Source organism: Myotis myotis, unplaced genomic scaffold (genome assembly GCF_014108235.1).
Source record: "Myotis myotis isolate mMyoMyo1 unplaced genomic scaffold, mMyoMyo1.p scaffold_m19_p_28, whole genome shotgun sequence".
Taxonomy (NCBI): domain Eukaryota; kingdom Metazoa; phylum Chordata; class Mammalia; order Chiroptera; family Vespertilionidae; genus Myotis; species Myotis myotis.
Genome location: NW_023416333.1, coordinates 159,476 through 186,898, shown reverse-complemented (window position 1 = coordinate 186,898; position 27,423 = coordinate 159,476). Strand labels below are relative to the sequence as shown.

At 43.8% G+C, this 27,423-nt stretch overlaps 1 protein-coding gene across 1 annotated transcript; it reads right to left on the bottom strand.

The window, feature by feature from the left end:
• Positions 1-9,685: 9,685 nt before the first annotated feature.
• Positions 9,686-25,900, bottom strand: LOC118649190 (zinc finger protein 345-like). The gene is made up of 5 exons (XM_036296036.1): positions 25,747-25,900; positions 22,459-22,542; positions 18,638-18,764; positions 13,260-13,333; positions 9,686-12,141 (listed from the first exon to the last, which is right to left on the bottom strand). The coding sequence occupies exons 2-5, from the start codon at positions 22,471-22,473 to the stop codon at positions 10,273-10,275; spliced, it is 2,085 nt and encodes a 694-aa protein (XP_036151929.1). The 5' UTR covers positions 22,474-22,542; positions 25,747-25,900; the 3' UTR covers positions 9,686-10,272.
• Between the last annotated feature and the right edge of the window lie 1,523 nt (positions 25,901-27,423).

The window sequence follows — 27,423 nt, the reverse complement described above, 5'->3', positions numbered from 1 at the left end:
CCTGGAGGTGGGACCAAACAGGAGGGAATCAGGGGAATTCACACAGAAGTTTCCCAGCTCCCAAAGGCTGTGCTTAGAGCTACTGGCTGGTCTGCCCTTCAGCTGCAGGTGTCCCAGGGAGGTGTCTTTCCCAGGATCTTCGCAAGCCGATAACACATTCTTACAGTGAAGTTACAGAGAATTCAAAACTGGGGCAGATTGGGTTTGAAACCAGAAACTTCCTGCCTCCAATTTCCCCTGAGTCATTAAAACCTCAGTGAGGAGGGCTGAGGGGGAAAGGCAGCCTGCTCTCTCAGCCCCTCTGTCTTGCCATTAAAGAAGAGACAGCTGGAATTAAGGAAGTCAGCCATCTCTGTGGGTAATTATCAGGTGCTTTTCATAGCGAATTGAAGGTTACAGCAAAGAAAAAGGCCTTTTCTGCTTTCCTCCTGACAATTCACTCCTGTCATTTGTAATATTGCTTTCCAAAATCATATTATGGGGACCCTTCAAGGATGCAATTTTGGATAAGATCTTTCCCACACACATCATACCTTTAAGGTTTCTGTTAGATGTATATTGACTGATGTTTAGTGATGTTTAACTCTCGGGTAAATACATTGCCCAATTCCTTATATCTTAACATCTTCCCGTAAACATAAGAAACATTCAAAACTATGAAGAATTTTTGTGGGTTTATTTGAGCCAAACTGTCCACAAGTGACAGGAAGCTAAACTTCAAAAAATTGAGATAATGTTCCAGAGAACAGCAGTTGTGCATTGAATTTTATACATTAGAGGCTTAGTGCATGAAATTCCTGCACTTGTGGGGGGGGGGGCCTTGTGGGACCGACATCCTTAGCACTACCGGGGAGGCAGGAGAGGCTATTGTCACCTGCACTGTTCTCCTCAGCCATGAGCCCGGCTTCTGGCTGAGTGGTACTTTGCCTGTGGGAGCGCACTGATCACCAAGGGTAGCTCCTGCTTTGGGCATCTGCCCCCTGGTATTCAGTGCATGTGACAGTGACTGGTCTTTCCCCAATTTGGTCGATTTACATATTACTTTTTATTATACAGGATTAGAGGTCTGGTGCATGGGGGAGGGGTGGGCAGGTCACTCAGCTTGGCCTGTGCCCTATCTCAACATAAGCATTTATTTGAAACTAGCTGTACCCAGCCATGCATTGCTGTGGCTCAGTCTGGTTAAATGGAAAAGAAAGAAAACAGAAAGCGCACGTTTCTAATATGTTTAATTTCACAATGCTTGTGGGTATACAATATTTTTTGTTGTTCCACTGTCTGTGCAGATATAGAGATTGTCTGGTTTGCCAACTCTAGAACACGCAACACATAATTTTCCATGTGAGAAGCAATCCGTGTCTAGATCTAAACTGCACAATTCTAAAGATTGGCCCTGAGCTTTGTTGATGGTGATTGCAAACGCCAATCGAATTGGGAATTGCAATGTCTTGAATTGAAATGGAATATACGTTGGAATCATAGGAATGCGAGGAATGAGGACATCTTCACCTTTGAAAGGTCCTGTCAAGATTGTTGCTTCTATGACTTTGCTCACTAATTTTTTTACTGCAAGCCGTGTGCCGTTGCAAAGCTTTGGCTGGCTGATATTTCGCAACATGATCATTGGAATGCTGATTTTCAATTGCAGTACGTGCGGTGGCATCCCTGGCAGAGTGCATTCAAAAATTCTGTTGGATAATTAACCGCTTCATCTGCTTCCACAACAGTGTCAACGGACTTGTATGTGACTGCCTCGCTTTGAATGTTAGACTGAATAAATTGTTAAGTTCGTAGACGTCTTTGTTCTTGGCTGCAAGGATAGCTCGCTCACTCAGCCAATCGTGATTCTTATAATTGGTTTGATATTGGGAAATACTTTTTCAACCAATTCTTCTTTTGACGTCACTAAATTGCAGAAGTTATGAGGCAACGAAATTTGTCCTGAGGTCAGATCAACCGGCACCTTTCTGTTCCCAATTTCCAGCAATTGATGTGAGAATAACTCAGCTGATGGATTGTTTTGCAGCTGGACACTCATATTTGTAGTTAATTTGATCTACAATTTATAATTGTAAACAGAAACATTGAAATGGAATCGTAACATATTTAGTATAGCGTCTGTTGCTTTTACGTCCAACAGATGGTGCTGTTTTCAAAAAAGAATGTTTTTACCTGTCACAGGTGTGACATCTATATAATAGTAGATATATAGGTACATAAAAACACACGTGTATTCGAATGCAACATTGTATCAAAATTTCAAAGCAATCAGTGAAGAACTTTCGGAGATTTAAGATTTTGAACAAACGAACATTTACATTTTTATTTATATAGATAAAAAAAATCTGCCTAGATGGCCTGGCTCAGTGGTTGAACATAGAACTACGAATCAGGTCAGGGATCCATTCCTTGGCAGGGTATATGCCCTGGTTCAGGGCTTCAGCCCCAATGTAAGGTATGCAGGAGGCAGGGGATCCATGATTCTCTCTCACTATTGATGTTTCTATCTCTCTCCCACTCTCCCTTCCCCTCTGCATTCAATAAAAAGTTTTAAAAATTACAAATTTGCCGAAACCGGATTGGCTCAGTGGATGGAGCATCAGCCTGTGGACTGAAGGGTCCCGGGTTCGATTCCGGTCAAGGGCATGTACCTGGGTTGTGGGCACATCCCCAGTGGGAGATGTGCAGGAGGCAGCTGATCGATGTTTCTCTCTTGCTGATGTTTCTGACTCTCTGTCTTTCTCCCTTCCTCTCTGTGAAAGGTCAATAAAATATATTTTTTTTAAAAATTACAAATTTATAAAAAAAAAAGTTAAAATAGTAAAATAAAAATACTTTAAATTTTTCAAAACTCATATTATTTCTGAGAAAACCAGGAGGCTCTGTATTTGAACTAAATTTTTAGAAATGTCTGTGGTATATACAGATGCATCTGGTTGATGCAAATCCCATCAGCACCATCTTCAGAATTTCCACAGTAAACAGCACAATGAATATTAACTTGTATATTTCAAGTTTAAAATTATTTTGGGTGTAACCAGTAAACATTTGGAAGCTAGTTTTACTGTTTGCTTTTATGTTCCCCTAAGAAAATTAACATCCTTACCACGTCTCTGCATGAGGCAGTAACATGGAACTGAGCCACAAGCTTTGATGAGGTGATCACGTTGAGAAGGGGTTTCTATTCACACATGGATTGGAGCCTGCAAGTGGGCTCTGTACTATCAGCCAGGCTACTCAGTCAGAACTGCTTATGGACCCCATCTGGATGGATAACCTGGCAGGTCTATACAAACCAGGAAATAAGAGACTACACGTGCATTGATGTATTAATGTGCACAAATGCGCAGGAACCAATGGGAAAAAACAAGACTGATAGGAGAAACAGCCTTTGCCTCATGTGAAGAGCATATGTTAAGGGTCTTATTCTCCTATTCATTAGATACCCTGTGTCTTCTGGTTGAAGCAGTTAAAACATTTATATTGTAAGTGATTAATGATAGGTATATTGTTATTGGCATTTTCAAATTAATTCAATCATAGGAGGGGGCTTTAACTTCCTATCGACATCAATGGGTAGATCTTCCAGAGAAATGAATCATTAGAAAAGACAGATTTTTTTAAAAATTTAAATTCCTTATTGTTTCAAGTATTACATATCTATCCTTCCTCGTCCCCATCCCCCGACCTCTCCCCAGAATTTTATATGTTTACCACAGAGAGTATCAACTGGAATGTCACACAGGAAAACTGGTGTGCTGAAATAATTATTAAAACAGTCACCAGTGACTGCTTAGTCAATAGCACACACTACATTACCCATACATTGTCGAAAAATAAGTGACAACAACAAACAAAATAGCTGTGTGGTGTGGATGAACCAAAATCAGACATTTTTGAGGGAAGAATGGCAAAATATATATTTGGTGGGCCACTGAATTTCAGTAATTAGTGTGTCATGTGAAAAAAAAAAAGTTGAAATTTCTGATTTAGAGCTTTTCACCCCAAAGTGGAGGAAATTGCACTCTGGACAAAATGAAGACAGAATGCCCTGTAACCCAAAAGACAGTGGGTACTTCATCTATTTTCCTAATGGCCACGTGGGGGGGGAAAACAAAGATCTTTTTTTTTATATAATTTTTTTTTTAGTATATTTTATTGATTTTTTACAGAGAGGAAGGGAGAGAGATAGATGCCGGGGTCCAACCCCAGCAGGTCCAGGGGTTCCCAAAGGCGTAGACGGAGTCAGTGAAGAAGGAAGGACACGGAGACAGTGTTCAGTTGATCAGCAGCCTAGCCAGGATCTCCAGCCAGGATCTCCAGCCAAGTTCTGGTCTGGATCTCCAGAGAGGTTCTGCTTAGGATCTCCAGCCAGGTTCTCTCCAGGTTCTCCAGCCAGGTTCAGTCACCAGGTTCTAGTCAGGTTCTCTTGCCATGTTCTATAGTCAGGTTCAGTCCAGGATCTTTTGCCATGTTCTCTCACTAGGTTCTGTTCTAGATTCTGTGTAGGTTCTGTGTCTAGGTTCTGAGTGTAGGTTCTGTCTTCTTGGTTCTGTCTTCTAAGCTCTGTATTCTAAGTTCTGTGTTCTGCTGTCTTGTTACATCTATATTTATACCAGTTGATTCAATCCTATCAATCTTATTACAAAGGTTAGGGCGTTTCTTATCTCCATTCTAGGGAGTAAAGATTATGTAGCTTAAGCATGATTGTTCGTAGTTAAAGTGATTAATTACCCGCCTGGCACTTAGTTGAGGGCTTTTATTCCCTCCCTAACTTCAGGGGAAAATCCCTACCTGTGGAAAAAACCTTTCTGAGAGAGGAGACCTTGGTTAAAAAAAATAGTGCCAAGAAGGTGAGCAAACATTTTAAGAACAGTATGCCATATATGCCAGGTCCCTTGAAACAGCAAGCATGGACCGGCTCCCGGCAGATAGTTAGAAACATCGATGAGAAACATCAATCAGCTGCCTCCTGCACATCTCCTACTGGGGATATGCCCGCAACCCAGGTACATGCCCCTGACCGGAATCGAACCTGGGACCTTTCAGTCCGCAGGCTGACGCTCTATCCACTGAGCCAAACCGGTTTCGGCAAAAACAAAGATCTTATCTGTGTTTTGTATCAACACACCTCCTCAAAGTTCCTCACTACAGTACCAGAAAATGGAACTATTGTCAAGATGGGATTGAATTCTATGAATGACTGGGATACCATAGTTTGCCCAGTAACAGAACAAAAAATAAAGCCCCAACTGGCGATGTCCCCACCTTTCCTTTCTTGCAAATTGAGAAACCTATAAAGGCTAGAGGCACGGTGCACAACATTCGTGAACTGGGGGTGAAGGGTCCTTCAGCCCGGCCTGTGCACTCTTGCAGTCTGGGACCCCTTGGGGGATGTCCACCTTCCGGCTTATGCACGCTCCCCAGATGAATCCTAGACACAAAATATCAGCACATACATATACATATGAATGCTTCATGGGCATGTTGGAAAATAGAGTGCAAGGATATTGAACATCTTGTTTCTGTATTCATTTTCTCAGTCCTTTGGGTTTCACATGGATAGGAACTGATGAATGTGGAGAGAATGATTTCTCTTTACATTTGTGTTGTTCCTCAAATTTCTACCACCTTGTAGAAATTCAGCACTAGACACTGAGAATAAATGGAGGGCTTTCATTTTAATCTCGGCTATCCTGCTGTCCCTGGAACTTAGAGTGAAGGCTTGGAAAACACTCCACGGAGAGATAATGCCAATGGACATACCTCTGCTCATGCTGTCATTATACAAAATACTTTTGCATCCAAAATAATAAAAGGTTTCAACTGCAAAGCTGCCATGGTCTCTGGGGTTCCTCTAGAAAGAATGACCAGCAATAGCCTACATTCAAGAAAGAGAGAATAAAACCTGTATACCATGGGGTAATTCCATCCCAATAAAGAAGTTAATGAGGTAACACTCAGAAATTCTTTTCTTTAAAATATATTTTATTGATTTTTTACAGAGAGGAAGGCAGAGGGATAGAGAGTTAGAAACATCAATAAGAGGGAATGAGAGAGAGAGAAACATCAATCACCTGCCTCCTGCACACTCCCTACTGGGGATATGCCCACAACCAAGGTACATGCCCTTGACCAGAATCGAACCTGGGACCCTTCAGTCTGCAAGCCGATGCTCTATCCACTGAGCCAAATCAGTTAGGGCACACTCAGAAATCCTGAAGGTTTCCAATGAGTATCAGGACAAGAAAAATCACTCCACTTACAAAGTACACAGATGCCAATTTGTGGTATTCCAAAAGTTCATATTCATATTAAAAACTATAGATGTCAGCATGAGAACATGAGTGGTGGGCTACCTACTTTATGAAAATAAAGCAAAATATTCACCAAGTTTTGATGTCAGTGATTGTATTATAAATTCCAAACTATTGAGCAGAAGCTACACTGGCTTGAAGGGCTGATGTGGGACAGGAAGAGCTTTACATGCTGTGGTCATAGCACTGCAAAAATAATGGCAGCCTAGAAGACAAAGTGAAAAACCAGAGAGAAGCAGGAAATGGGAAATGAAAGAAATAGAATTTTTCTGAGTTCAGCCAGCAGTGCAGCCTAGGAATGGTGGCGTCTCTCAACTAGCAGAGTTCATGCCAATTCTGCATCCTGGGTAAAACAATGTCACTGGTATTACAATATTCCTCTTAATTATGGAAAACCTATTATACAGACAGCACGGTCCTGAGTTGCAGTTCCAGTCAAGTAAATGTCACAACCACAAATTGACATTCAGATGAAAAGTTTTCAGTTGAACATATCGGCACAGAAAAGAAACAAACGTTCATTATATCATTTACAGAAAGTTAGTACTATTTTAATAGATTAATGCAATAGTATATTCTCCAGTAGAAGAAAAAAATATGTATCCAATATTCCATAGAAAAATGCATATAAATGAAGTACATATAATATACACAGCTCACAGATCTTTAAGGCAGTTAACAACCCCATGATTTCACACATACAGCAGGAATAACACATAGCAGCAAGTGATATGAGAATAGAATCACAGTAATATTTCCTATTCAAAATACCTCACATGATTTCAATATAAGATAACACTCTAAGTAAGTGTAGATACGGAAACAGAAATTCTTTTGATATATTCAAGTATAAAAATATTACCTAATGACATTTAAAGTTTGGCCGAAACCGGTTTGGCTCAGTGGATAGAGCGTCGGCCTGCAGACTGAGGGGTCCCAGGTTCGATTCCGATCAAGGGCATATACCTGGGCTGCGGGCACATCCCCAGTGGGAGATGTGCAGGAGGCAGCTGATCAATGTTTCTCTCCCATCGATGTTTCTAACTCTCTATCTCTCTCCCTTCCTCTCTGTAAAGAATCAATAAAATATATTTAAAAAAAAAAAAAGTTTGGAGTACACTGTGTAATAAACATTCTGATTTAGAACAATTCCTGAAAGGCATTTTGCCTACCTATCTAGTGTGAATTCAGTGATATTTTAAAATTCATAATCAGCCGAAACAGGTTTGGCTCAGTGGATAGAGCGTCAGCCTGCGGACTGAGAGGTCCCGGGTTCGATTCCGGTCAAGGGCATGTACCTGGGTTGTGGGCACATCCCCGGTGGGGGATGTGCAGGAGGCAGCTGGTCGATGTTTCTCTCTCATCGATGTTTCTAACTCTCTCTATCTCTCTCTCCCTTCCTCTCTGTGAAAAATCAATAAAATATATTAAAAAAATTCATAATCAATTACATACTTTGGTCAAGTTTTTATATCTTTAAAGCATAAATTCCTTGGAAATTTATCAAGTTTATATTTTGAACAGAAGTCCTTCGTCCTATATCATAAATGTAGAATTTCTACCCAATTACAATCCTTGGTATTGACTGAGGTTGTAGGTCCAAGTATATGATTTCCCACATTCATCAGTTTCAAGGTTTCCCTGTAGAATGAATGCCAATGTGAGGAATAAGGTACAGGTACTGATTAAAGACATCAGGACTATGTTTACATATTGTTTCTCTCCAATATGAATTCTGATTTCAACTAAGTTTTGCGTACTAAATAAGCTTTCAGAAATTCTTTTTTTTTAAAATATATTTTATTGATTTTTTTACAGAGAGGGAGGGAGAGGGATAGAGAGTTAGAAACATCGATGAGAGAGAAACATCGACCAGCTGCCTCCTGCACATCTTCTACTGGGGATATGCCTGCAACCAAGGTACATGGCCTTGACTGGAATCGAACCTGGGACCCTTCAGTCCGCAGGCTGACGCTCCATCCACTGAGCCAAACCAGTCTCGCCCAGAAATTCTTTATATCTGCTTCTGCTGGGCTTCTATCCAGTAATAATTATCAGATACTCTATGAGATACATACACTTAGACATATGCCTCATAATTTATAAGGCCTAATTTTATCATTCTCTATGAAGATTAAACCTTTGGTTAAATCTTTGGCCCAATACTTTGATTACTTCTGTTTCCATTTAGAATGATTCTTAAAATGTTGACTAAGTTTGACTACATGTTAAAGGCTTTCTCACATTTTCTACAGTGTAGGCCAGTGATGGTGAACCTCTGACACCCGTGTCAGAGGTGACACGCGAACTCATTTTTTTGGTTGATTTTTCTTTGTTAAATGGCATTTAAATATATAAAATAAATATCAAAAATATAAGCCTTTCTTTTACTATGGTTCCAAATATCAAAAAATTTCTATATGTGACACGACACCAGAGTTAAGTTAGGGTTTTTTTTTTTTTTTTTTTTTTTTTTTTTTAAATATATTTTATTGATTTTTTACAGAGAGGAAGGGAGAGAGATAGAGAGCCAGAAACATCGATGAGAGAGAAACATCGATCAGCTGCCTCCTGCACATCTCCCACTGGGGATATGCCCGCAACCCAGGTACATGCCCTTGACCGGAATTGAACCTGGGACCTTTCAGTCCGCAGGCCGACGCTCTATCCACTGAGCCAAACCAGTTTCGGCAAGTTAGGGTTTTTCAAAATGCTGACACGCTGAGCTCAAAAGGTTTGCCATCACTGGTGTAGGCTTTCCTCCACTATGAAATCTCTGATGCTCGGTAAACTTTGATTTGATGGTAAATGTTCCAGCTCATTTCCTGTTTGTAAAGACTCTCTTTAGTATGAAGACTCTCAGGTATAGTAATATATAAATAGCACAGAAAGGCCTTTTTATTTTTATTTATTTATTTATTAATATATATATATATTTTTTTTTAATATATTTTATTGATTTTTTACAGAGAGGAAGGGAGAGAGATAGAGAGCCAGAAACATCGATGAGAGAGAAACATCGATCAGCTGCCTCCTGCACATCTCCCACTGGGGATGTGCCCGCAACCCAGGTACATGCCCTTGACCGGAATCGAACCTGGGACCTTTCAGTCCACAAGCCGACGCTCTATCCACTGAGCCAAACCGGTTTCGGCGATTTATTAATATATTTTATTGATTTTTCACAGAAAGGAAGGGAGAGGGATAGAGAGTGAGAAACATCGATCAGCTGCCTCCTGCACATCTCCCACTGGGGATGTGCCCGCAACCCAGGTACATACCCTTGACCGGAATCGAACCTGGGACTGTTCAGTCCACAGGCAGACGCTCTATCCACTGAGCCAAACCGGTTTCGGCGGAAAGGCCTTTTTATATTTTGCACATTCATTTGAATTCATCCCAGTATGAATTCTGTGATATTCATTAAGTTCTCCCTGGTAAGCACTTCCAACATTCCTCAAATCTGTAAGACTTCTCTCAAGTATGAACTCTCTAATGATAAGGGATGAAGAATTCCTAAAGGCTTTGCCACATTCTCTACATTTATAAGGCTTTCTCCAGTATGAACTCTCTAATGGCGATTAAGCTTTGAGGAGTCACTGAACGCTTTGTCACATTCTCTACACTTATGAGGTTTCTCTCCAGTGTGAACTCTCCGATGACTAGTAAGGGATGAGGACTGGCTAAAGGCTTTGCCACATTCTCTACATTTATAAGGCTTCTCTCCAGTGTGAACTCTCTGATGATCAGTAAGGACTGAAGAGCTGACAAAAGCTTGGCCACATTTTCCACATTTATAAGGCTTCTCTCTGGTGTGTATTCTCTGATGTTAAGTAAGGTGTGAAAAATTTCAAAAGGCTTTGCCACACTTTCCACATTCATATGGCTTCTCTTCCGTAGTATCTCCCTGATGATAGATAAGGTGTGAGGACTGGCTAAAGGCTTTGCCACCTTCTCAACATTTATAAGACTTCTCTCCAGTATGAACTCTCTGATGACTATTAAGGGACTGTGCCGAAATGAATCCTTTGCCACATTTTCTACACTTATAAGACTTCTCTCCAGTGTGAATTCTCTGATGATAAGTAAAGCTTGAGGACCATCTAAAGGCTTTGCCACAGTCTCTACACTTATAAGGCTTCTCTCCAGTGTGAACTCTCTGATGACTAGTAAGGGCTGAGGACTGGCTAAAGGCTTTGCCACATTCTGAACATTTATAAGGCTTCTCTCCAGTATGAACTTTCTGATGTCGATTAAGCTGTGAGGAGACCCTGAATGCTTTGCCACATTCTGTACATTTATACGGCTTCTCTCCAGTATGAACTCTCTGATGCGTAATAAGGTTTGAGGAACAACCAAAGGCTTTGCCACATTCTCTACATTTATAAGGCTTCTCTCCAGTATGAACTTTCTGATGCATAATAAGTTGGGAGGATCTACCAAAGGCTTTGCTACATTCTGTACATTTATAAGGCTTCTCTCCAGTATGAACTCTCTGATGTGTAATAAGGTATGAGGAACTACCAAAGGCTTTGCCACATTCTCTACATTTATATGGCTTCTCTCCAGTATGAACTCTCTGATGCCAATTAAGGGATGGTGCCGAAATGAATCCTTTGCCACATTCTCTACATGTATAAGGCTTCTCTCCAGTATGAAGTCTCTGATGTATAGTAAGGAGTGAAGAGCTGCCAAAGGCTTTGTCACATTCTCCACATTTATAAGGCTTCTCTCCAGTATGAACTTTTTGATGTCGATGAAGCTTTTTGGACTCATTGAATGCTTTGCCACATTCTGTACATTTATAAGGCTTCTCTCCAGTATGAACTCTCTGATGCGTAGTAAGGTTTGAGGAACTACCAAATGCTTTGCCACATTCTGTACATTTATAAGGCTTCTCTCCAGTATGAACTTTCTGATGCGTAGTAAGGTTTGAGGAACTACGAAAGGCTTTGCCACATTCTGTACATTTATAAGGCTTCTCTCCAGTATGAACTTTCTGATGCGTAGTAAGGTTTGAGGAACTACCAAAGGCTTTGCCACATTCTGTACATTTATAAGGCTTCTCTCCAGTATGAACTTTCTGATGCGTAGTAAGGTTTGAGGAACTACCAAAGGCTTTGCCACATTCTGTACATTTATAAGGCTTCTCTCCAGTATGAACTCTCTGATGCTTAGTAAGGACTGAAGAGCTGCCAAAGGCTTTGCCACATTCTCTACATTTATAAGTCTTCTGTCCAATATGAACTCTCTGATAAGTAAGGAATGAGGAATTCCTAAAGGCTTTGCCACACTTTCCACATTTATATGGCTTCTCCCCAGTGTGATCTTTCTGAGGATAAATAAGGTGTGAGGACTGGCTAAAGGCTTTCCCACATTCTGTACATTTGTAAGGCTTCTCTCCAGTATAATTTCTCTGATTTACAGTGCAACCTGACAGCCAATTAGATGTTTTACCAGAATCTTTACATTTATAAGGTTTTTCTCCACTATAGATTTTTTTCATTTTATTTAGATTGAATACTTGACTGGAGATTCTGTCACAAGGATTCCATTTGTAAGCCTCCACCCCAGTATGAACATTCTCTTGTTCAGTGTAATTTGAAGACTGCTGAAAAGACTGGACACATTTACTTCCTTTGTGTGTCTTCTCCACAATAGGAATAACCTGATGTATATTGTGATTGGACATTTGCTGAAAGACTTTTTCACCTTTACAATGGTCCTCTGCAAGCTCACTTGTCCAATGATTAAGATAAGACTCTTGCTTAAAATTTTTCCAATGTTCAGTCCATTGATAAGTGAAATCTCCTTTATGTGTACTCTGGTAATAATCGGAGATAGAAAGATCTTTAGTTAGAGTTATTATTTCATTAAACCTGTACACTCATTCCATAAGTACCATTTTGTTATATTCATTAAACCAAGATGGCTGTATAAAAAAAGCTTTCCTAATTTATTGAAATTATAGATAAAATAAATACAAAACATTAATTGTCAGAGGAAGAAGAATGAATCCTTGTATAAAAGACTGCCAAACTGCCCAGCCAGAATGGCTCTCTGGTTGAGCTTCGATGTATGAACTAGTAGGTCATGGTTGTGTTACCATTAAGGGCACATGCCCACTTCCAGGATCAGTCCACAGTGGGAGGCATGCAGGCAGCAGCCAATGGATGATTCTCTCTCATCATTGCAGTTTTTCCCTCCCTCTTTCTCTCTCTTATTCTCTGAATTCAATAAAAATATATTTTTTAATTTAAAAAATCGTAAAAAAGATTACCCAGTTGAGCACATTTTAATAGGTAAGTTATAAAGGTATACATTGTAGAAATGATTGCATGAACGTTTACTTCCACCCTACATTTTAAATAATTCAAATAAATATTTACACTAGAGTATATCTGAATTCCTAGCCTTTCCAGATTTCCGTTCCAAGAATGCATAACAATAAAAAGTTGTTTTCAATCTTCACTTACAGAAACACACTGATCTGCCAATGTAACTGACTTTATTTATTTATTTTATTATTTTTAAAAAATATATTTTATTGATTTTTTACAGAGAGGAAGGGAGAAGGATAGAGAGTTAGAAACATCGATGAGAGAGAAACATTGATCAGCTGCCTCCTGCACACCTCCCACTGGGATGTGCCCACAACCAAGGTACATGCCCTTGACCAGAATTGAACCTGGGACCTTTCAGTCCGCAGGCCAACACTCTATCCACTGAGCCAAACCGGTCAGGGCGTAACTGACTTTAAATTGTAAGACATCCCAAATGCATAATACACCTGATCTCTTTAGATAACAAGAATTTTATTAGAATAAGTGTTCCTGATTAGTTCTGTTTATATTAATATTCTCCCTTCTCCTCACACTCTTCCTCAAATTCCAAGGCTCTCCTTAAGTATACATTATCAAAGTGACACCTTTTACATCTCACCAGTATTATTTCAGGGAATAAATCTTGTAGTCCGGGCTTTGGCATAAGGACCTGGTTATCTTTAGATGACATAGCTGTAAAAAAAAGCACACAAATTCTTAAGTTTCCACAACCAGAAGAGTACACTTTGAAGTTAACAGGCACGTATTGACCAAATGACATTTTGGTGTACTCCAAGAGTATGAAAAGAATTCAATCAAAGCTAAAGCCTTATATATCCGTTGAAGGATTATTTACAACTAGAGCCCCGATGCATGAAAATTCATGCACTGGAGGTAGGGGAGGGAGTCCCTCAGCCCGGCCTGCCCACTCTCACAGTCCGGGAGCTCTGAGGGGCAGGAGGCAACCCGGACATCAGGGGAAGGTGAAATCGCCATCACATCTGTGCTGTTGCCACTGGCGGCAGCACAAGCTTCAGCCGGCCCTGGTTACCTGAGCCTCAGGAGGATCTGGGCAGCTGGGCAGCTGCAATCCAAGGCTTGCCTGCGCCTCGGGCGTCAGCTGGGCAGCCACCTCGGGCGTTACCTGTGCCTTGGGCCAGCACTGGGCGGCTGGAGGCCTGAGGGCGGAGCGGGTGTGAAAGGACTGGGCACCCTATTTTGTGGCTATGGGGATGGCCACCTTTGTGATGGTATCATGGTCAATTTACATATCCCACCTTTATTAGATAGGACCAGAGGCCCAGTGAACAGAAATTTGTGCACTCGGGGGGGTCCCTCAGCCCGGCCTATGCCCTCTTGCAGGCTGGGACCACTCAGAGGATGTCCACCTGCTGGCTTAGGCCTGCTCCCTGGGGGATCGGGCCCAAGCTGGCAATCAGACATCACTCTGGCAGCCCGGCAGCCCTCGGGCGATGTCCACTTACTAGAAGGGAGAGGACCTAAGCTGCAGTCAGACATCCTTAGTGCTGCTGAGGAGGCGGGAGAGGCTTCCACCACCACCGCTGTGCTGGCAGCCATTAGCCTGGCTTGTGGCTGAGCTGAGCTCCTCCCATGTGAGAGCACCCTGACCACCAGAGGGCAGCTCCTGCATTGAGCGTCTGCCTCCTGATGGGTCAGTGTGTGTCATAGTGACCAGTCATTCCTAGTCTTTCTGCTGTTAGGGCCAGTTTGCATATTACCCTTTTACTATATAGCATAGACGCCTGGTGCACAGGTGGGGGCTGGCTGGTTTGGCCTGAAGGGTGTCCCGGATCAGGGTAGGCGTCCCACTGGGGTACCTGGACAGCCTGGGTGAGGGGCGGATGGCTGTATGCAGCTGGTCATACCCCCTTCAGGGTGTAGGTCCCTACTGGGGTGCCTGGCCAGCCTGGGTGAGGGCCTGAGGGCTATTTTCAGGTAGTTAAAGCCCCCCCGCAACGTAAGCTCCCAGGCTCTCCTTTTTTTCTTTTTTATTCTGGGATTTATTTACCTTCTATAATTAAAATTTTGTAGCCTTGAGTGGAGCTCAGAGCCAGCCAGGGTGAGCAGAAAGTTTGGCTTCCTCCATTGCCAGGGGCAACCCTAGCCTCCTGCTCGCTCCAGGTACATGCCCTTCCCCAGAATCAAGCTTGGGACCCTTCAGTCTGCAGGCCGACACTCTATCCACTGAGCCAAACCGGATAAGGCTGACCTTGGCATTTTAATTATGATGTGTCTTGGTGTGGTCCTCTTTGGATTCCTCTGGTTTGGGGTTTACTGCGCTTTCTGGACTTGTAAGTCTATTTCTTTCACAAGGTAGGGGAAGTTTTCTGTCACTATTTCTTCAAATAGGTTTTCAATATCTTGCTATCTCTCTTCTTCTGGCACCCCCGTAATTCGGATGTTGGTACGCTTGAAATTGTCCCAGAGGCTCCTTACACTATCTTCATATTTTTTGATTCATTTTTCTTGTTGCTTTTCTGTTTGGGTGGGGTTTTTTTGCTTCTTCGTATTTCAAATCTTTGACTTGATTCTTTGGGATCCTCTAGTCTGCTGTTGAATCTCTGTATATTATTCTTTATTTTAGTTAGTGTAAGCTTAATTTCTCATTAAAAGAGCAGCACATCCAGGTGCCAGCACATGCCATGCTGCAGTACCTCTTACCAATTTCAGTGCACTTTCTTCACCTCTCTATTTGTGGAACTTCCACTCAGTCAGCTTTCCCATGGTTCTGGCTGGTAGTTGTTCTGCCTTTTAGTTGTAATTTTGATGTGGTTGTGAGAGGCAGCAAGTATAGGTGTTTACCTATTTTGCCATCTTTTTCTCTCTATTGTTTCTTTATAATCATGAATAAGACTTCATTGCCCTGGCCGGTTTGGCTCAATGGATGGAGTGTTGGCCTGGGGACTGAGGGGTCCGGATTTGTTTCTGGTTGGGGGCACATGCCCAGGTCCCGGGATTGCTTCTCAGTGGGGGGTGTGCAGGAGGCAGCCAGTCGATGATTCTCTCTAATCACTGATGTTCTGTCTCTCTCTCCCTCTCCCTTTCTCTCTGAAATCAATAAAAATATATTATTAAAAAAAACCAAAAGACCAATTTTTGTAAGTTATGAATAAACAGCCCTTTGTAAGCTTTTGTGTAGATAAAGGCTTAACTCTTTGATTTAATAGTAAGGAGCCCAATTAGTGGATCCCATGGCGAGTGTATATATAGTTTTATAAAAACCTCCAGACCGTCTCCCCCAGGCTCTGTAGCATTTGGCATTTTCAGCAGCAGTGATTGGAGTTCCAGTTGCTCCACATCACAAAGGCATTTGGTGGGGTCAGTGTTATGTATTCTGACCTGTTCCATGGTGGTTTAGTATTGCCTGCCTGTGCTGTTTGTTACTTCTCATTGTTTTAATGTGCATTTCCTTAGTGACATTAGACGTACAGGATCTTCTTACACTGATTTTCTATGTGTATATATTTTGTAGTGCTGTGCGTTAAGGTGTTTGGCCCTTTTCAGTCATGTAAATTCTTTTGTCAGTGTTGACTTTGAAGATTTCTTTGTCTGTTTTGCATAATTGTATCGTACATTTTGACTTTTTAAATTAATATATATTTTTTTATTGACTTAAGCGAGGAAGAGGGAGAGAGAGATACAACATCAATGATCAGAGAGAATCACTGATCTACTGCCTCCTGTACATCCCCTACTTTGGATGGAGCCCAAACCTTGGCATGTGCCCTAACCAGGAATCGAACTGTGAACTCCTGGTTCATAGGTGGACTATCAACTGCTGGGCCATGCCAGCCGGGCCATGTTGACTTTTACAAATATATTTTCTCAGCCTGTTCTTCTCGTTGTTTTTTTTTTCTTTTGAGGATGCCTTATTTATTTATTTTTTTCTTTAAAGTTTGAGTTGATACATTGGGAGTTTCCATTTTAATACACCGGATTGAAATACAAACTTGGTTACATATTTGCCTTTTAAAAATGTGAAGTGTATAAAATTTACGTGGTTTTACATTCAGTAACATGGAAGTTATATTTGCAGCTATTTTATCATCTCTACAATAAAAACATAGTCATATGTTGAAGGAGATGAGTTGATATATAAATTTTATCTCCTTACATGTCAACTCAAATGAACCGGTTTGGCTCAGTGGACAGAGTGTCAGTGTGCGGACCAAGAGGTCCCAGGTTTGATTCCAGTCAAGGGCATGTACCTTGGATGTGGGCGCATGCCCAGTAGAGAGTGTGCACTAGGCAGCTGATCGAGGTTTTCCTCTCATTGATGTTTCTAACTCTCTATCGTTATCCCTTCCTCTCTGTAAAAAAAAAATCAATAAAATATATATATTTTTGAAAAGAGTCCTTTTCCACTCAGATGTCTTCACTATCTACAGTAATAAAAGAGACACATGCAAATTGACTGTGCCTTTGTTATGGCCCACCAGCCAATCAGAGGGACTATATGCAAATTAACCCAACCAAGATGGCGGCCAGCAGCCACTGAGCTGCAGCAAGCAGGAGGTTTGGTTGCTCCAGGGATGGAGGAAGCCCAGCTTCCCACCTGCCACGGCTGGCTCTGAGCTCCACTCAAGGCAACAAAGTTTCAATTATAGAAGATAAATAAACCCCAGATACCTGCTTTCAGCCGGCAGTGGCCATGGAGCTGGGGCGTGGGGATGCGGGGGAGGGTCAATCAGGGAAAAAAGGAGACATATGTAAAACTTTAGACAATAAATAAAATGAAATTTTAAAAAAATCCAATCTGCTTGCCCAGGTAGCCCAGTTCCTAAGAGGATTGTACTGATATACCAAAGTTGTAGGTTTGATCTCTGGACAGGGAACATACAAAAAAATCAATTAATGCCATTTTGAAATTTCTATCTCTCTCTGAGTGTACCTCCCTGCCTGAAATCAACAAAATCTAAAAAAAAGAAAAAATAACTAAAAGAAAATGGAGTGTGAATTTTGATAGAGGTTTTCCATTTCCAATCCAGGTTGCCCTCTGGCCAGAAGACATGGTAGAATCCTATATAATAAAATCCTAATATGCAAATTAACTGAATGGCAGAACTGGTCGCTATGAGGCGCACTGACCACCAGGGGGCAATGCCGTTATGATCAAAATACCATTATGATCAATGAAAAACCACAGCATCAATTTTTTGCACTTGAAAGCACATACATAAAAAAAAATATTTAACAAAGAGATACAGAAACACAAAGTACTAGTGATGACTGTCTTAGAGAATATTTTAGTTTTGCCTGCCTTCTATCAATGCAGGAGCTGACCCCTGGTGGTCAGTGCACTCCCACAGGGGGAGCACCACTCACCCAGAAGCCAGGCTCATGGGTGGCGGGAGGGAGGGATCAGGCCTAAGTCAGCAGGCAGACATCCTCCAAGGGGTTCCGGACTGCAAGAGGGAACAGACTGGGCTGAGGGATCGCCCCCGCTCCAGTGCACGAATCACGTGCACCGGGCTTCTAGTATTACAATATTCTAGAAAATTGTTGCTAAATACAATTTTCTAATTAGTACCTTAATTAGTGTACACAACATGTAAAGTGTGTAAACACTGAGTTCCTAATTCACATACATCACAAAGCGTTTCTTTTCTATCCCAAGGACCCCCAATTTGTTCCCCTTTTTAAAAAATATGTATTTTTATTACTTTCAGAGAAGAAGGGAGAGGGACAGATAGAAACACCAATGATGAGAGAGAATCATTGATTGGCTGCCTGCTGCACGCCCCCTACTGGGGAGCAAGCCTGCACCCTGGTATTTGTCCTTGAACAGAATGGAACCTGGGACCTCTCAATCTGCAGGCAGGCGCTCTATCCACTCAACCAAACCAGCTAGGGCCCAATTTGTTCCTTGAGAGCTAGAATCTAACACAGAAAGCAAAAGCTCCTAGAGATGTTAAAATAATAAAGGAAAGCAAACACTGTGGGCGGAGTAGGAACTCAGGAAGGAGTCATCCTTACCCAGGGAAGCCAAGTTGATGTAGTTCTCTGACATCACATCGATGTACAATTTCCGCTGAGCTGGGTCCAGGCTTTCCCACTCCTCCTGAGAGAAATCTATGGCCACATCCCTAAAGGTCAACGGTTCCTGAAAGAAAAACACATTTACCAAGAGGTCACCAGAAGAGTTCATAATGTCACCCAACATGAAAACAGTGTCAGAAGAGGTTTGGACCTAGGGGAGTATCCTGAATTATTTAATAGATCACTTTGACCAGTAACATTCTCTGATGTGTTTTCTAACACTGACCCACGAGGATGACACATGCCCACAAATCCACGGTACAGATTAATGTTTCAGCAAATTTACTATGAGTAATCTTAGAACAAGATTATTCTGCCTGGTGCAGCTCATGTGGCTCAGTGTTGCCTGCTAACCCATGCACCAAAAGGTCTCTGGTTTGATTCCTGATCTGGACACACGACCAGGATGCGAACTCAATCCCCAGTGAGGGGTGCGTAGGAGGCAGCCAATCAATGATTCCCTCTTATCATTGATGTTTCTATCTCTCTCTACCTCTCCTTCTCTGAAATCCATAAAAATGTATTTGGGGGGAAAAAAGGAAAAAATAGCTGAAATAAGGTTAACAGTTTAGGCTCAGAGACACACATTTTACAACTATGAAATCAAGATGGTTTAAAGATTTTGTAAATCTCATGAATGTATTTGTGTATAATCCACTTTGTGTTTTATTATAAACACTAGAGGCTTGGTGCACAAAAATTTGTGTACTCGGGGGGGGGGGGAGGTGGGTCCCTCAGCCCTGCCTATGCCCTCTCGCAGACTGGGACCGCACAGGGGATGACCACCTGCTGGCTTAGGCCCGCTCCCCGGGGGACTGGGCCTAAGATGGCATATGATATCCCTCTGGCAGCCCGGCAGCCCTCCGGGGATGTCCATTTGCCAGGGGGGAGCAGGCCTAAACTGCAGTCAGACATCCTTAGTGCTGCTGAGGAGGCGGGAGAGGCTCCCACCACCACCGCTGTACTGGCAGACCTCAGCCTGGCTTGTGGCTGAGCTGAGCTCCTCCCATGTGAGCGCACCCTGACCACCAGAGGGCAGCTCCTGCATTGAGCGTCTGCCCCCTGGTGGTCAGTGTGTGTCATAGTAACCAGTCATTCCCAGTCTTCCTGCTGTTAGGGTCAGTTTGCATATTACCCTTTTACTATATAGGATAGAGGCTTGGTGCACGGGTGGGGGCCAGCTGGTTTATTCTGAATGGTGTCCCGGATCAGGGTGGGGCCCCGCTTGGGTGCCTAGCCAGCCTGGATGAGGGGCTGATGGCCGGCTGCAGCTGGTCACACCCCCTTCAGGGTGGGGGACCCCAGTGGGGTGCCTGGCCAGTCTTGGTGAGGGACTGAGGGCCGTTTTCAGGCTGGCGGGTGACTGAAGCTCCCAACCTCTCCTTTTTTTCTTTTTTTTTTATTCTGGGATTTATTTACCTTCTATGGCTGTCACTGGAACTGAGAGCCGGCTTTAGCTCTGAGGCTCGGCTCCAGCTCTGAGACCTCGGCTGCTGAAAGCAGGTATCTGGGTTTGTTTGGCTTCTATAATTGATACACTGTTGCAACTCCAGCTCTGAGGCCTGGCTGCCTGAAAGCGGGTTTCTGGGGTTTGTTTAGCTTCTATAATTGCCACACTGTTTCTTAGAGTGCAGCTTAGAGGCTGGCAGCGGCAGGCAGGGAACCTTGGCTTCCTCCATCACTGAAGCAAGCAAGCCTCCTGTTCGCTTCAGCTGCCTGGATGCCGGCCTCCAGCAGCAGGCGGGGAACCTTGGCTTCCTCCATCACTGGAGCAAGTAAGCCTCCTATTCGCTTCAGCTGCCTGGATGCCGGCCGCCATCTTGGTTGGCAGTTAATTTACATATCTTGCTGATTAGCCAATGGAAAGGGTAGCGAAGTTATGGTTAATTACCATGTTTCTCTATTATTAAATACGATAAGGAGAAAAACATAAGGATATAAAACAAGTTAGATCTTTTGTTTCCATTTTGTGGTTGTAAATCTTCACCTGGAAAGATTCTTTTCCCATGGACTTTTGGGGAGGCGAAGGCAGAAGGTAGAGGGACAAAAGGGAAAGAAGAGAGAGGGGGAGAGAGAGAGAGAGATTGATATCACTGCAAAAGAGAGACAGAGACACATGGATTGGCTGCCTACCACAGGTACCTAGGACCTACTTGCCCTGGACTAGGAATCAAACCCTCCACCACTGATCCACACCAGCTTAGGGAACTAATTTTTCTTACTAGTACATTTCTTTCAAAATTTTCATGTATCATTAGTGGAGAGCTATGTTGTAGAAATTTAATGAAACTGAATATACATTAATACCATTCTTGGAAACTTTGCAGAAAATACAAAAAAGTGATAGTCTTTGCACGACTTTCATTAAATCTCTATTACAGCCTTTGCCTTCTTCAGTGATATGTGAGCCTCTGACCCATCTCAGTAGGGATGTTAGACATGGCTGCCTTCCAAGTTTTATCTGTCACAAAAGGGATATTCTGATTAGTTGAAAGTCACTAATTAAAGGTGGGAATGCTTCCTGCTTTCAAAATGAATACAGACAAGGCTTTGGGACAAAGGAGGGAATTATACCCCAGCTAGTGTGGCTGAGAGGTAGAGGGTTGACTTATGAACCAGGAGGTTAGGGTTGGATTCCTGGTTAGGGCACCCTACAGGTTTCAGACTTGATACCCAGGGCAGGGTGGAGTGCTAGAGGCAGGTGATCTATGATTCTCCAACCTGATTGATGTTTCTGTCTCTATCTCCCTCTCCTTTCCATTCTGAAATCAATAAAAATATTTTTAAAAAAGAGTGGTTAAAAAAAAGAAGAAAAACACAAACAAAAAAAGAGAAATATAGAAACTGCTGACATTGACTATCCAATAGAAAACCCTAATAGGCAAATCGACCAACCTGGAGAACAACCAGTTGCTATGACATGCACTGACAACCAGGGGCAGACGCTCAACACAGGAGCATCTGTCCCCTGAGTGTCCTGAGTAGAGCATCTGCCCCTTGAGAGGGAGGTGACCGGTGGCTTTGGCAGCAGAGGCGGGGATAGCCATCAGGCGGCCCCAGGCAGCCAGCCAAGGCAGGTGCCAGCAGGGACTTGCCAATTGCTTCATTGGTCACTCAACAGATCGGCCCTGATTGCCGGCCAGGCTTAGGGATCCTACCCTATATTTAGGGAACAGTCTCTTAGATTTAAAAATTAAAGCCAGGAAAGGATATTCTAACACTGAAAAAACAGGATGATGCAGCAATGACATGCCTTGACTCTAGCTTACAGATTTTGTGCTCAACCCTCATTCTCATAACTTATAACTGTGGGATAAAGCAAATTACTTTTCTCTGCTTCAGTTTTTCTACCCTTAATGAAGAGGAAAATGGTACTACTGCTTCAGAAAGATCATGTTATATACTTTTTATACTCAGGGCAAGAAAAAGGTAGCTGCCCATATAACAGCAAGATGCCTTTCATCTGTATGAAAAGTATGGTCACCGGGCATGCAGCGTCCTGGATTACAAGACGGATGTCCAACTGCCGGTTTTTGGACATTGCCCGAGGGGTCCCGGAATGTGTGAGGGTGCAGGACGGGCTGAGGGACCCTCTATCCCTTGCATGAATTTTATGCATCAGGCCTCTAGTGATGAATAAAGTAATGAAATAAGGAAAGAAAAACAACCTGCAAAGGCAAGAACATCAGAAGTAGAGAAATTAATCACAGCTGTTAGAGAAAAGCAAACATAACTTCAGGCATAGGACAATCTTTTACCTGAGAAGCAGCCATTTGGTCCTGGTCCTGATAGGGGTCTGAGTTGTTTTCTCAGGTGACACTGTGTTGAGTCACAGAATGTGCCTTCAAAGAAGGAAGCACAGCCTCTTAATCAGCTCATCTCATTCACAGTCAGAAGGACCTTAAAATGCAGAAAAGGCCACCCCCTACAGCCATTGTCACAGAGGAGTCAGGAACAATGAGCTCCTATATGGAGACCACATTGTGAGGTCTGTTTTTCCACCTTCATGTGTCTCTCCACCCAAAGACATCCACAAACTCCTACAGAAATGAAAACATGAACTGTTGTCCTGACCCCCCAAACCAAACAGAGCACCCCCTTCCCGCCCCTGAACAAACTCTGCTCCTCAATCTCAGGAAAGAATCCTGCAAACCTGCTAATCCCTGTCCTCACCTTTCAAAACCTGGTGCACCTCAGTAACCAATGATGCCCCACCCAGAGCAGCTGACCAACTCTATGGGGAGAGTGCTCCTGAGGGCATTGCCTGGACTCTTAAAGCACCTCAGGGGATCTGAGAAGGCACCAAAGGATTTATCTCAGGATGTTTTTAGATAATTAAGTGTCAGACATAGAAACAGTAAATCCATTGAAGAAACACACACACAGAAAACACCACAGTAACAAAGCTAAGGCTTCTAATATTCCTTGAAAAAGCATCAGATGGTGACACATGCAAGGTCACCCAGTCTTTGCAGTCCCAGGAAATGACAAGGGAACCATAACCAAAGGGCAAGTCTCTCCCCTTTGAGTGAATAAGGACTGCAATTGGAAGCTAATTATTATAAAACTAGAGGCCCAGCGCACTGGAGTGGGGGTATCCCTCAGCCCAGCCTGTACCCTCTCCAATCTGAGACCCCTCAGGGGATATCTGACGGCCAGTTTAGGCCAGATCCCTGGGATTGGGCCTAAATTGGCAGTCAGACATCCCTCTCACAATCGGGACTGCTTCCTTCCAACAGCTTGCCTACCTGCCTGCCTGATCTCCCCTAACCTCTTCTTCCTGCCAGCCTGATCAACCACAAACCACTCCACTGCTAGCATGACCGATGCCTAGTGCTCCCCTGCCAACCAGATCGCCCCCAAGTTCTCTCCCCTATCAGCCCAGTCGCCCCTAACTTCCCTCCCCTGCAGGACTGGTAAACCCCACTTGCCCTCCCCTGCCAGCCATCTTGTGATTACATGGGGGCAACCATCTTGTGAGGGTATGACAGTCAATTTGCATAGCACCACTTTACTATATAGGACTCCCAAGCTTTATAAACTGGAGATTTGCCATTCTCATTCAAAGCTGTAAAACTGAAACAATTCAGTTGTTAAATTAAATATATAGGAACACCTAGGCAGCATGACTCAGTGGTGAAGCTTGGACCTATGAACCAGGAGCTCATAGGTAGAGTCCTAGTCAGGGCATATAGCCATGTTGCATGTTAGATCCCCAGTTACGGGTGTGCAGGAGGCAGCTGACCAATGACTGTCAGTAGTCATTGACTTTTTAATCTCTCTTTCCCTCTCCTTGCCTCTAGGAAATCAATAAAAATACATTTTAAAAAATATATGTGTGTGTGGCACAGACATACACATACATACTGTGGGGCCTTGACTTACGAGTTTAATTCGTTCCTTGACGGAGCTCGTAACTAAAATTACTCGTATGTCAAATCTTTTTTTTTTTTTTAATATATTTTATTGATTTTTTTACAGAGAGGAAGGGAGAGAGAGAGAGAGAGTTAGAAACATCGATGAGAGACAAACATAGATTAGCTGCCTCCTGCACATCTCCCACTGGGGATGTGCCCGCAACCCAGGTACATGCCCTTGACTGGAATGGAACCCAGGACCCCTCAGTCCACAGGCCAACGCTCTATCCACTGAGCCAAACCAGTTTCAGCGCTATGTCAAATCTTAATGTGAGTGAGACACGTGATGCTGGGCCGATGTTGTGACGTTCACTGCGCCAACTAGGGGGTGCGGGGGATGGTGGTATCTGAAGCTGGCTCGTACGTAACTGGAATTTTAGCTCGCAACTCAAAGCAAAAAATCAGCTGAGAGAGGGCTCGTATCTTGAAAAACTCGTTAGTAGGGACACTGGTAAGTCAGGGCCCCACTGTATATAGACAGGTACTCCACAAGTTGCTATATTTCAAAACTAAATCATCTAAATCCCATTAGTTCACTCCTTACCCAGATCAGGGTTCCCCTCCTCCTACTACTATGTATTTCTGTCTGTGGATCTGTCTCCTGCTCCCCTTTTCTCCACTGTGGTCCTTTCCTGTGTCCCCCCGTCCCCCCTGCTCTTTCTCCCCTTTTCTCTCTGTCTGTCCTACACCTGGACCATGAAACTGCTGAAACCTACTTCCCTTCAGGTGCTCTTTCCCCTGGTCTTTGGGGCTCCATCTCCACACAAGTCTGCGTCTTCCCCTCCCCACGCCCGCGGCCTCTCTGCTGCCTGTTCCCGTCTGTCCGCTCCCACAGCTGCTGACTCAGTGCTGCTCCCTCTGCTCCCTCATCCCTGAGCCCCCCTTTCTGTCCCTGCACTCGCTCCCTAACTCTTATCCTCTGAACCAGAGTCTCTGTCTGAAGTGCCTGCTCCTGTGCGGACCCCACTTCTGCTCCCCAGGACCCACTCCCTCTCAGCCCCCCTTTCTCTCTCGGGGCTCCCCCTCCTCCCTGTGTCTCCACTTCCTTCCTTCTCAGCTACTATTCCGAGGACCCCCTCACTCCTACCGTCGCCGTACAGTCCCCCCCACACACATCCCTTATGGGCCCCTCTCTTTGGACCCCTGGCTGCCCTACCTCCCGCCCACGTGTCTGTCTCTCACTCCCTCTCCTGACCCCCCAGCCTGGGCCCCCGCCCCCCGCAGTCACCGGGCCCACAAAGCCCCTGCATGCGGGCAGGTCGCCTCTTCAGGGGACACCGCATCCTTCCCCCTGAGCCCCCCCAATGGACACTGTGCTCCCCGGGCAGGCAGACCCCTTATTAAATGGGGGTGGGCCTAGGAGGCGGGTGCAGACCCCCAGGCCGGGAGCCATCCGGGCTCTTTGGGCGGAAGAACTGGGCGGCGGGAGGGGCGCAAAGGGCGGGAACCCCCTGGCCCAGACTCTCAGCCCCGCGGGGAGCACCGGCGGCCCCGGGAACGGTTTTCAGCGGGAAAACCGCGCGGCAGGCGGTGGCCACAGCCACAGGCGGAGACCACGAGCCAGGGCCTCCGTTTCCTCCCAAAGGAACGTGGCGCCCGCACCGCGCAGCCTCCCGGGACCGGACTAACCGCTGAGAGAGGCTCCGGGGCGGGGACCCCAACAAGGACTTCAGCGCCGGCAGCGCCCTCAGCCTTCCCTGCGGGGAGGGGGACGGGGAGCGTCAGCTTTAAAGACAAACGCCCTCCTCAGGGGGAACCGCCACCTCCCCCTCCACCGCCGCTTCCGCGTCTGCAAGGAACTGCGCATGCGCCTCCCCGCGGGGTGGGCGGGGCCAGAGCCTGAGCTGAGCGACTCCTCCTCCTCCTTTTCATCCTCTCCCTCCCCCTCCCCTTCCTCCTTTTCAATACATTTTTTATTGATTTCAGAGAGGAAAGGAGAGGGAGTGAGAGCAACATGATGACTGAGAATCCTGGATCAGCTGTCTCCTTCATGCCTCTCCCTGGGGATGAAGCCCGAAATCCTGGCATGTACACCAACCTGGAATGGAACCCTGACCTCCCAGTTCCTAGGTCTATGCTCAATAACTGAGCTACACTGGTATGTCACAATAGATTAAATTTATGTTATGATTTGGATTTTGTTTTATGTGTTATATATTGTGTTTAGTATTATATTTTCTTATAGTTTAAGGCCATATAATACACGTTCAGTAATATTAATAGCTGTGATACATATATGTAGGCTTGAAAGAAGCCTATTATTAATTACTACCAATATTAACAGTAACATTGATTTGACAGGCTGCACCAGTGTCTTCGGATGGCTGTCTAATTATGATCTTTGGGCTGTTCATTTTTGAAAAGACTGATTTCTATTGTAGATGAGGGAAGTTTCAGAGACAGACACAGATATCCATTCATGGGTAGGCACCTGATAACATAAGGTACCTTCCAACACTGTGGGAGAGAAATTTTAATTAGTGTATTTTTCAAAAGACAAATATATTGATAGTAAGTTGTGATCTTTGAAGTCTTTGTGTTCTGGGCATACATTATCAAATGAATGTTATTAATTTAGTAGTGCCTATAATTTCATAAATGGGCCATTGATCATAATGTAGAATGTCTCCTTTTACTTTTCCTTCCAAAACAAATTTCTGGGGAATGAAAAACTGTTTACCTACTGACCTCACTAAAAGGCAGCGTTTCCACATGGGTCAGGTAACTCTGAGCACGGTTATTCTCATGCTTATTATATGTACACAGTCCAGGATTAGAGCTTTCACTAGAGCAACATTCTCTGCATAGTTTCTTTGGGGCCCAAAGCTAGACATGAAATAACTTTTTTCCCAACCCTTTACTTTCTTTCTTTTTCTTTTTTTTACAAGATATTTTATTGATTTTTTTACAGAGAGGAAGGGAGATAGTTAGAAACATCGATGAGACAGAAACATGGATCAGCTGCCTCATGCACATCTCCTACTGGGGATTTGCCCGCAACCCAGATACATGCCCTTGACTGGAATCGAACCTGGGACCTTTCAGTCTGCAGGCCGACGCTCTATCCACTGAGCCAAACCGGTTTCGGCGCAACCCTTCACTTTCATGTGGTGTCTTTTGATCTGAAATGGGCCTCATTTACACAGCATAAGTTTGGGTATAGATCTCATATCCATTCAGCTACCCTGTGTTTTCTGGTTGAAGCAGTTAACCCGTTTATATTATAAGTGATTATTGATAGGTATGTAGTTAGTTACTGGCATTTTTAAATTAATTAATATAGTCCTAGAAGGGGACTTTAACTTC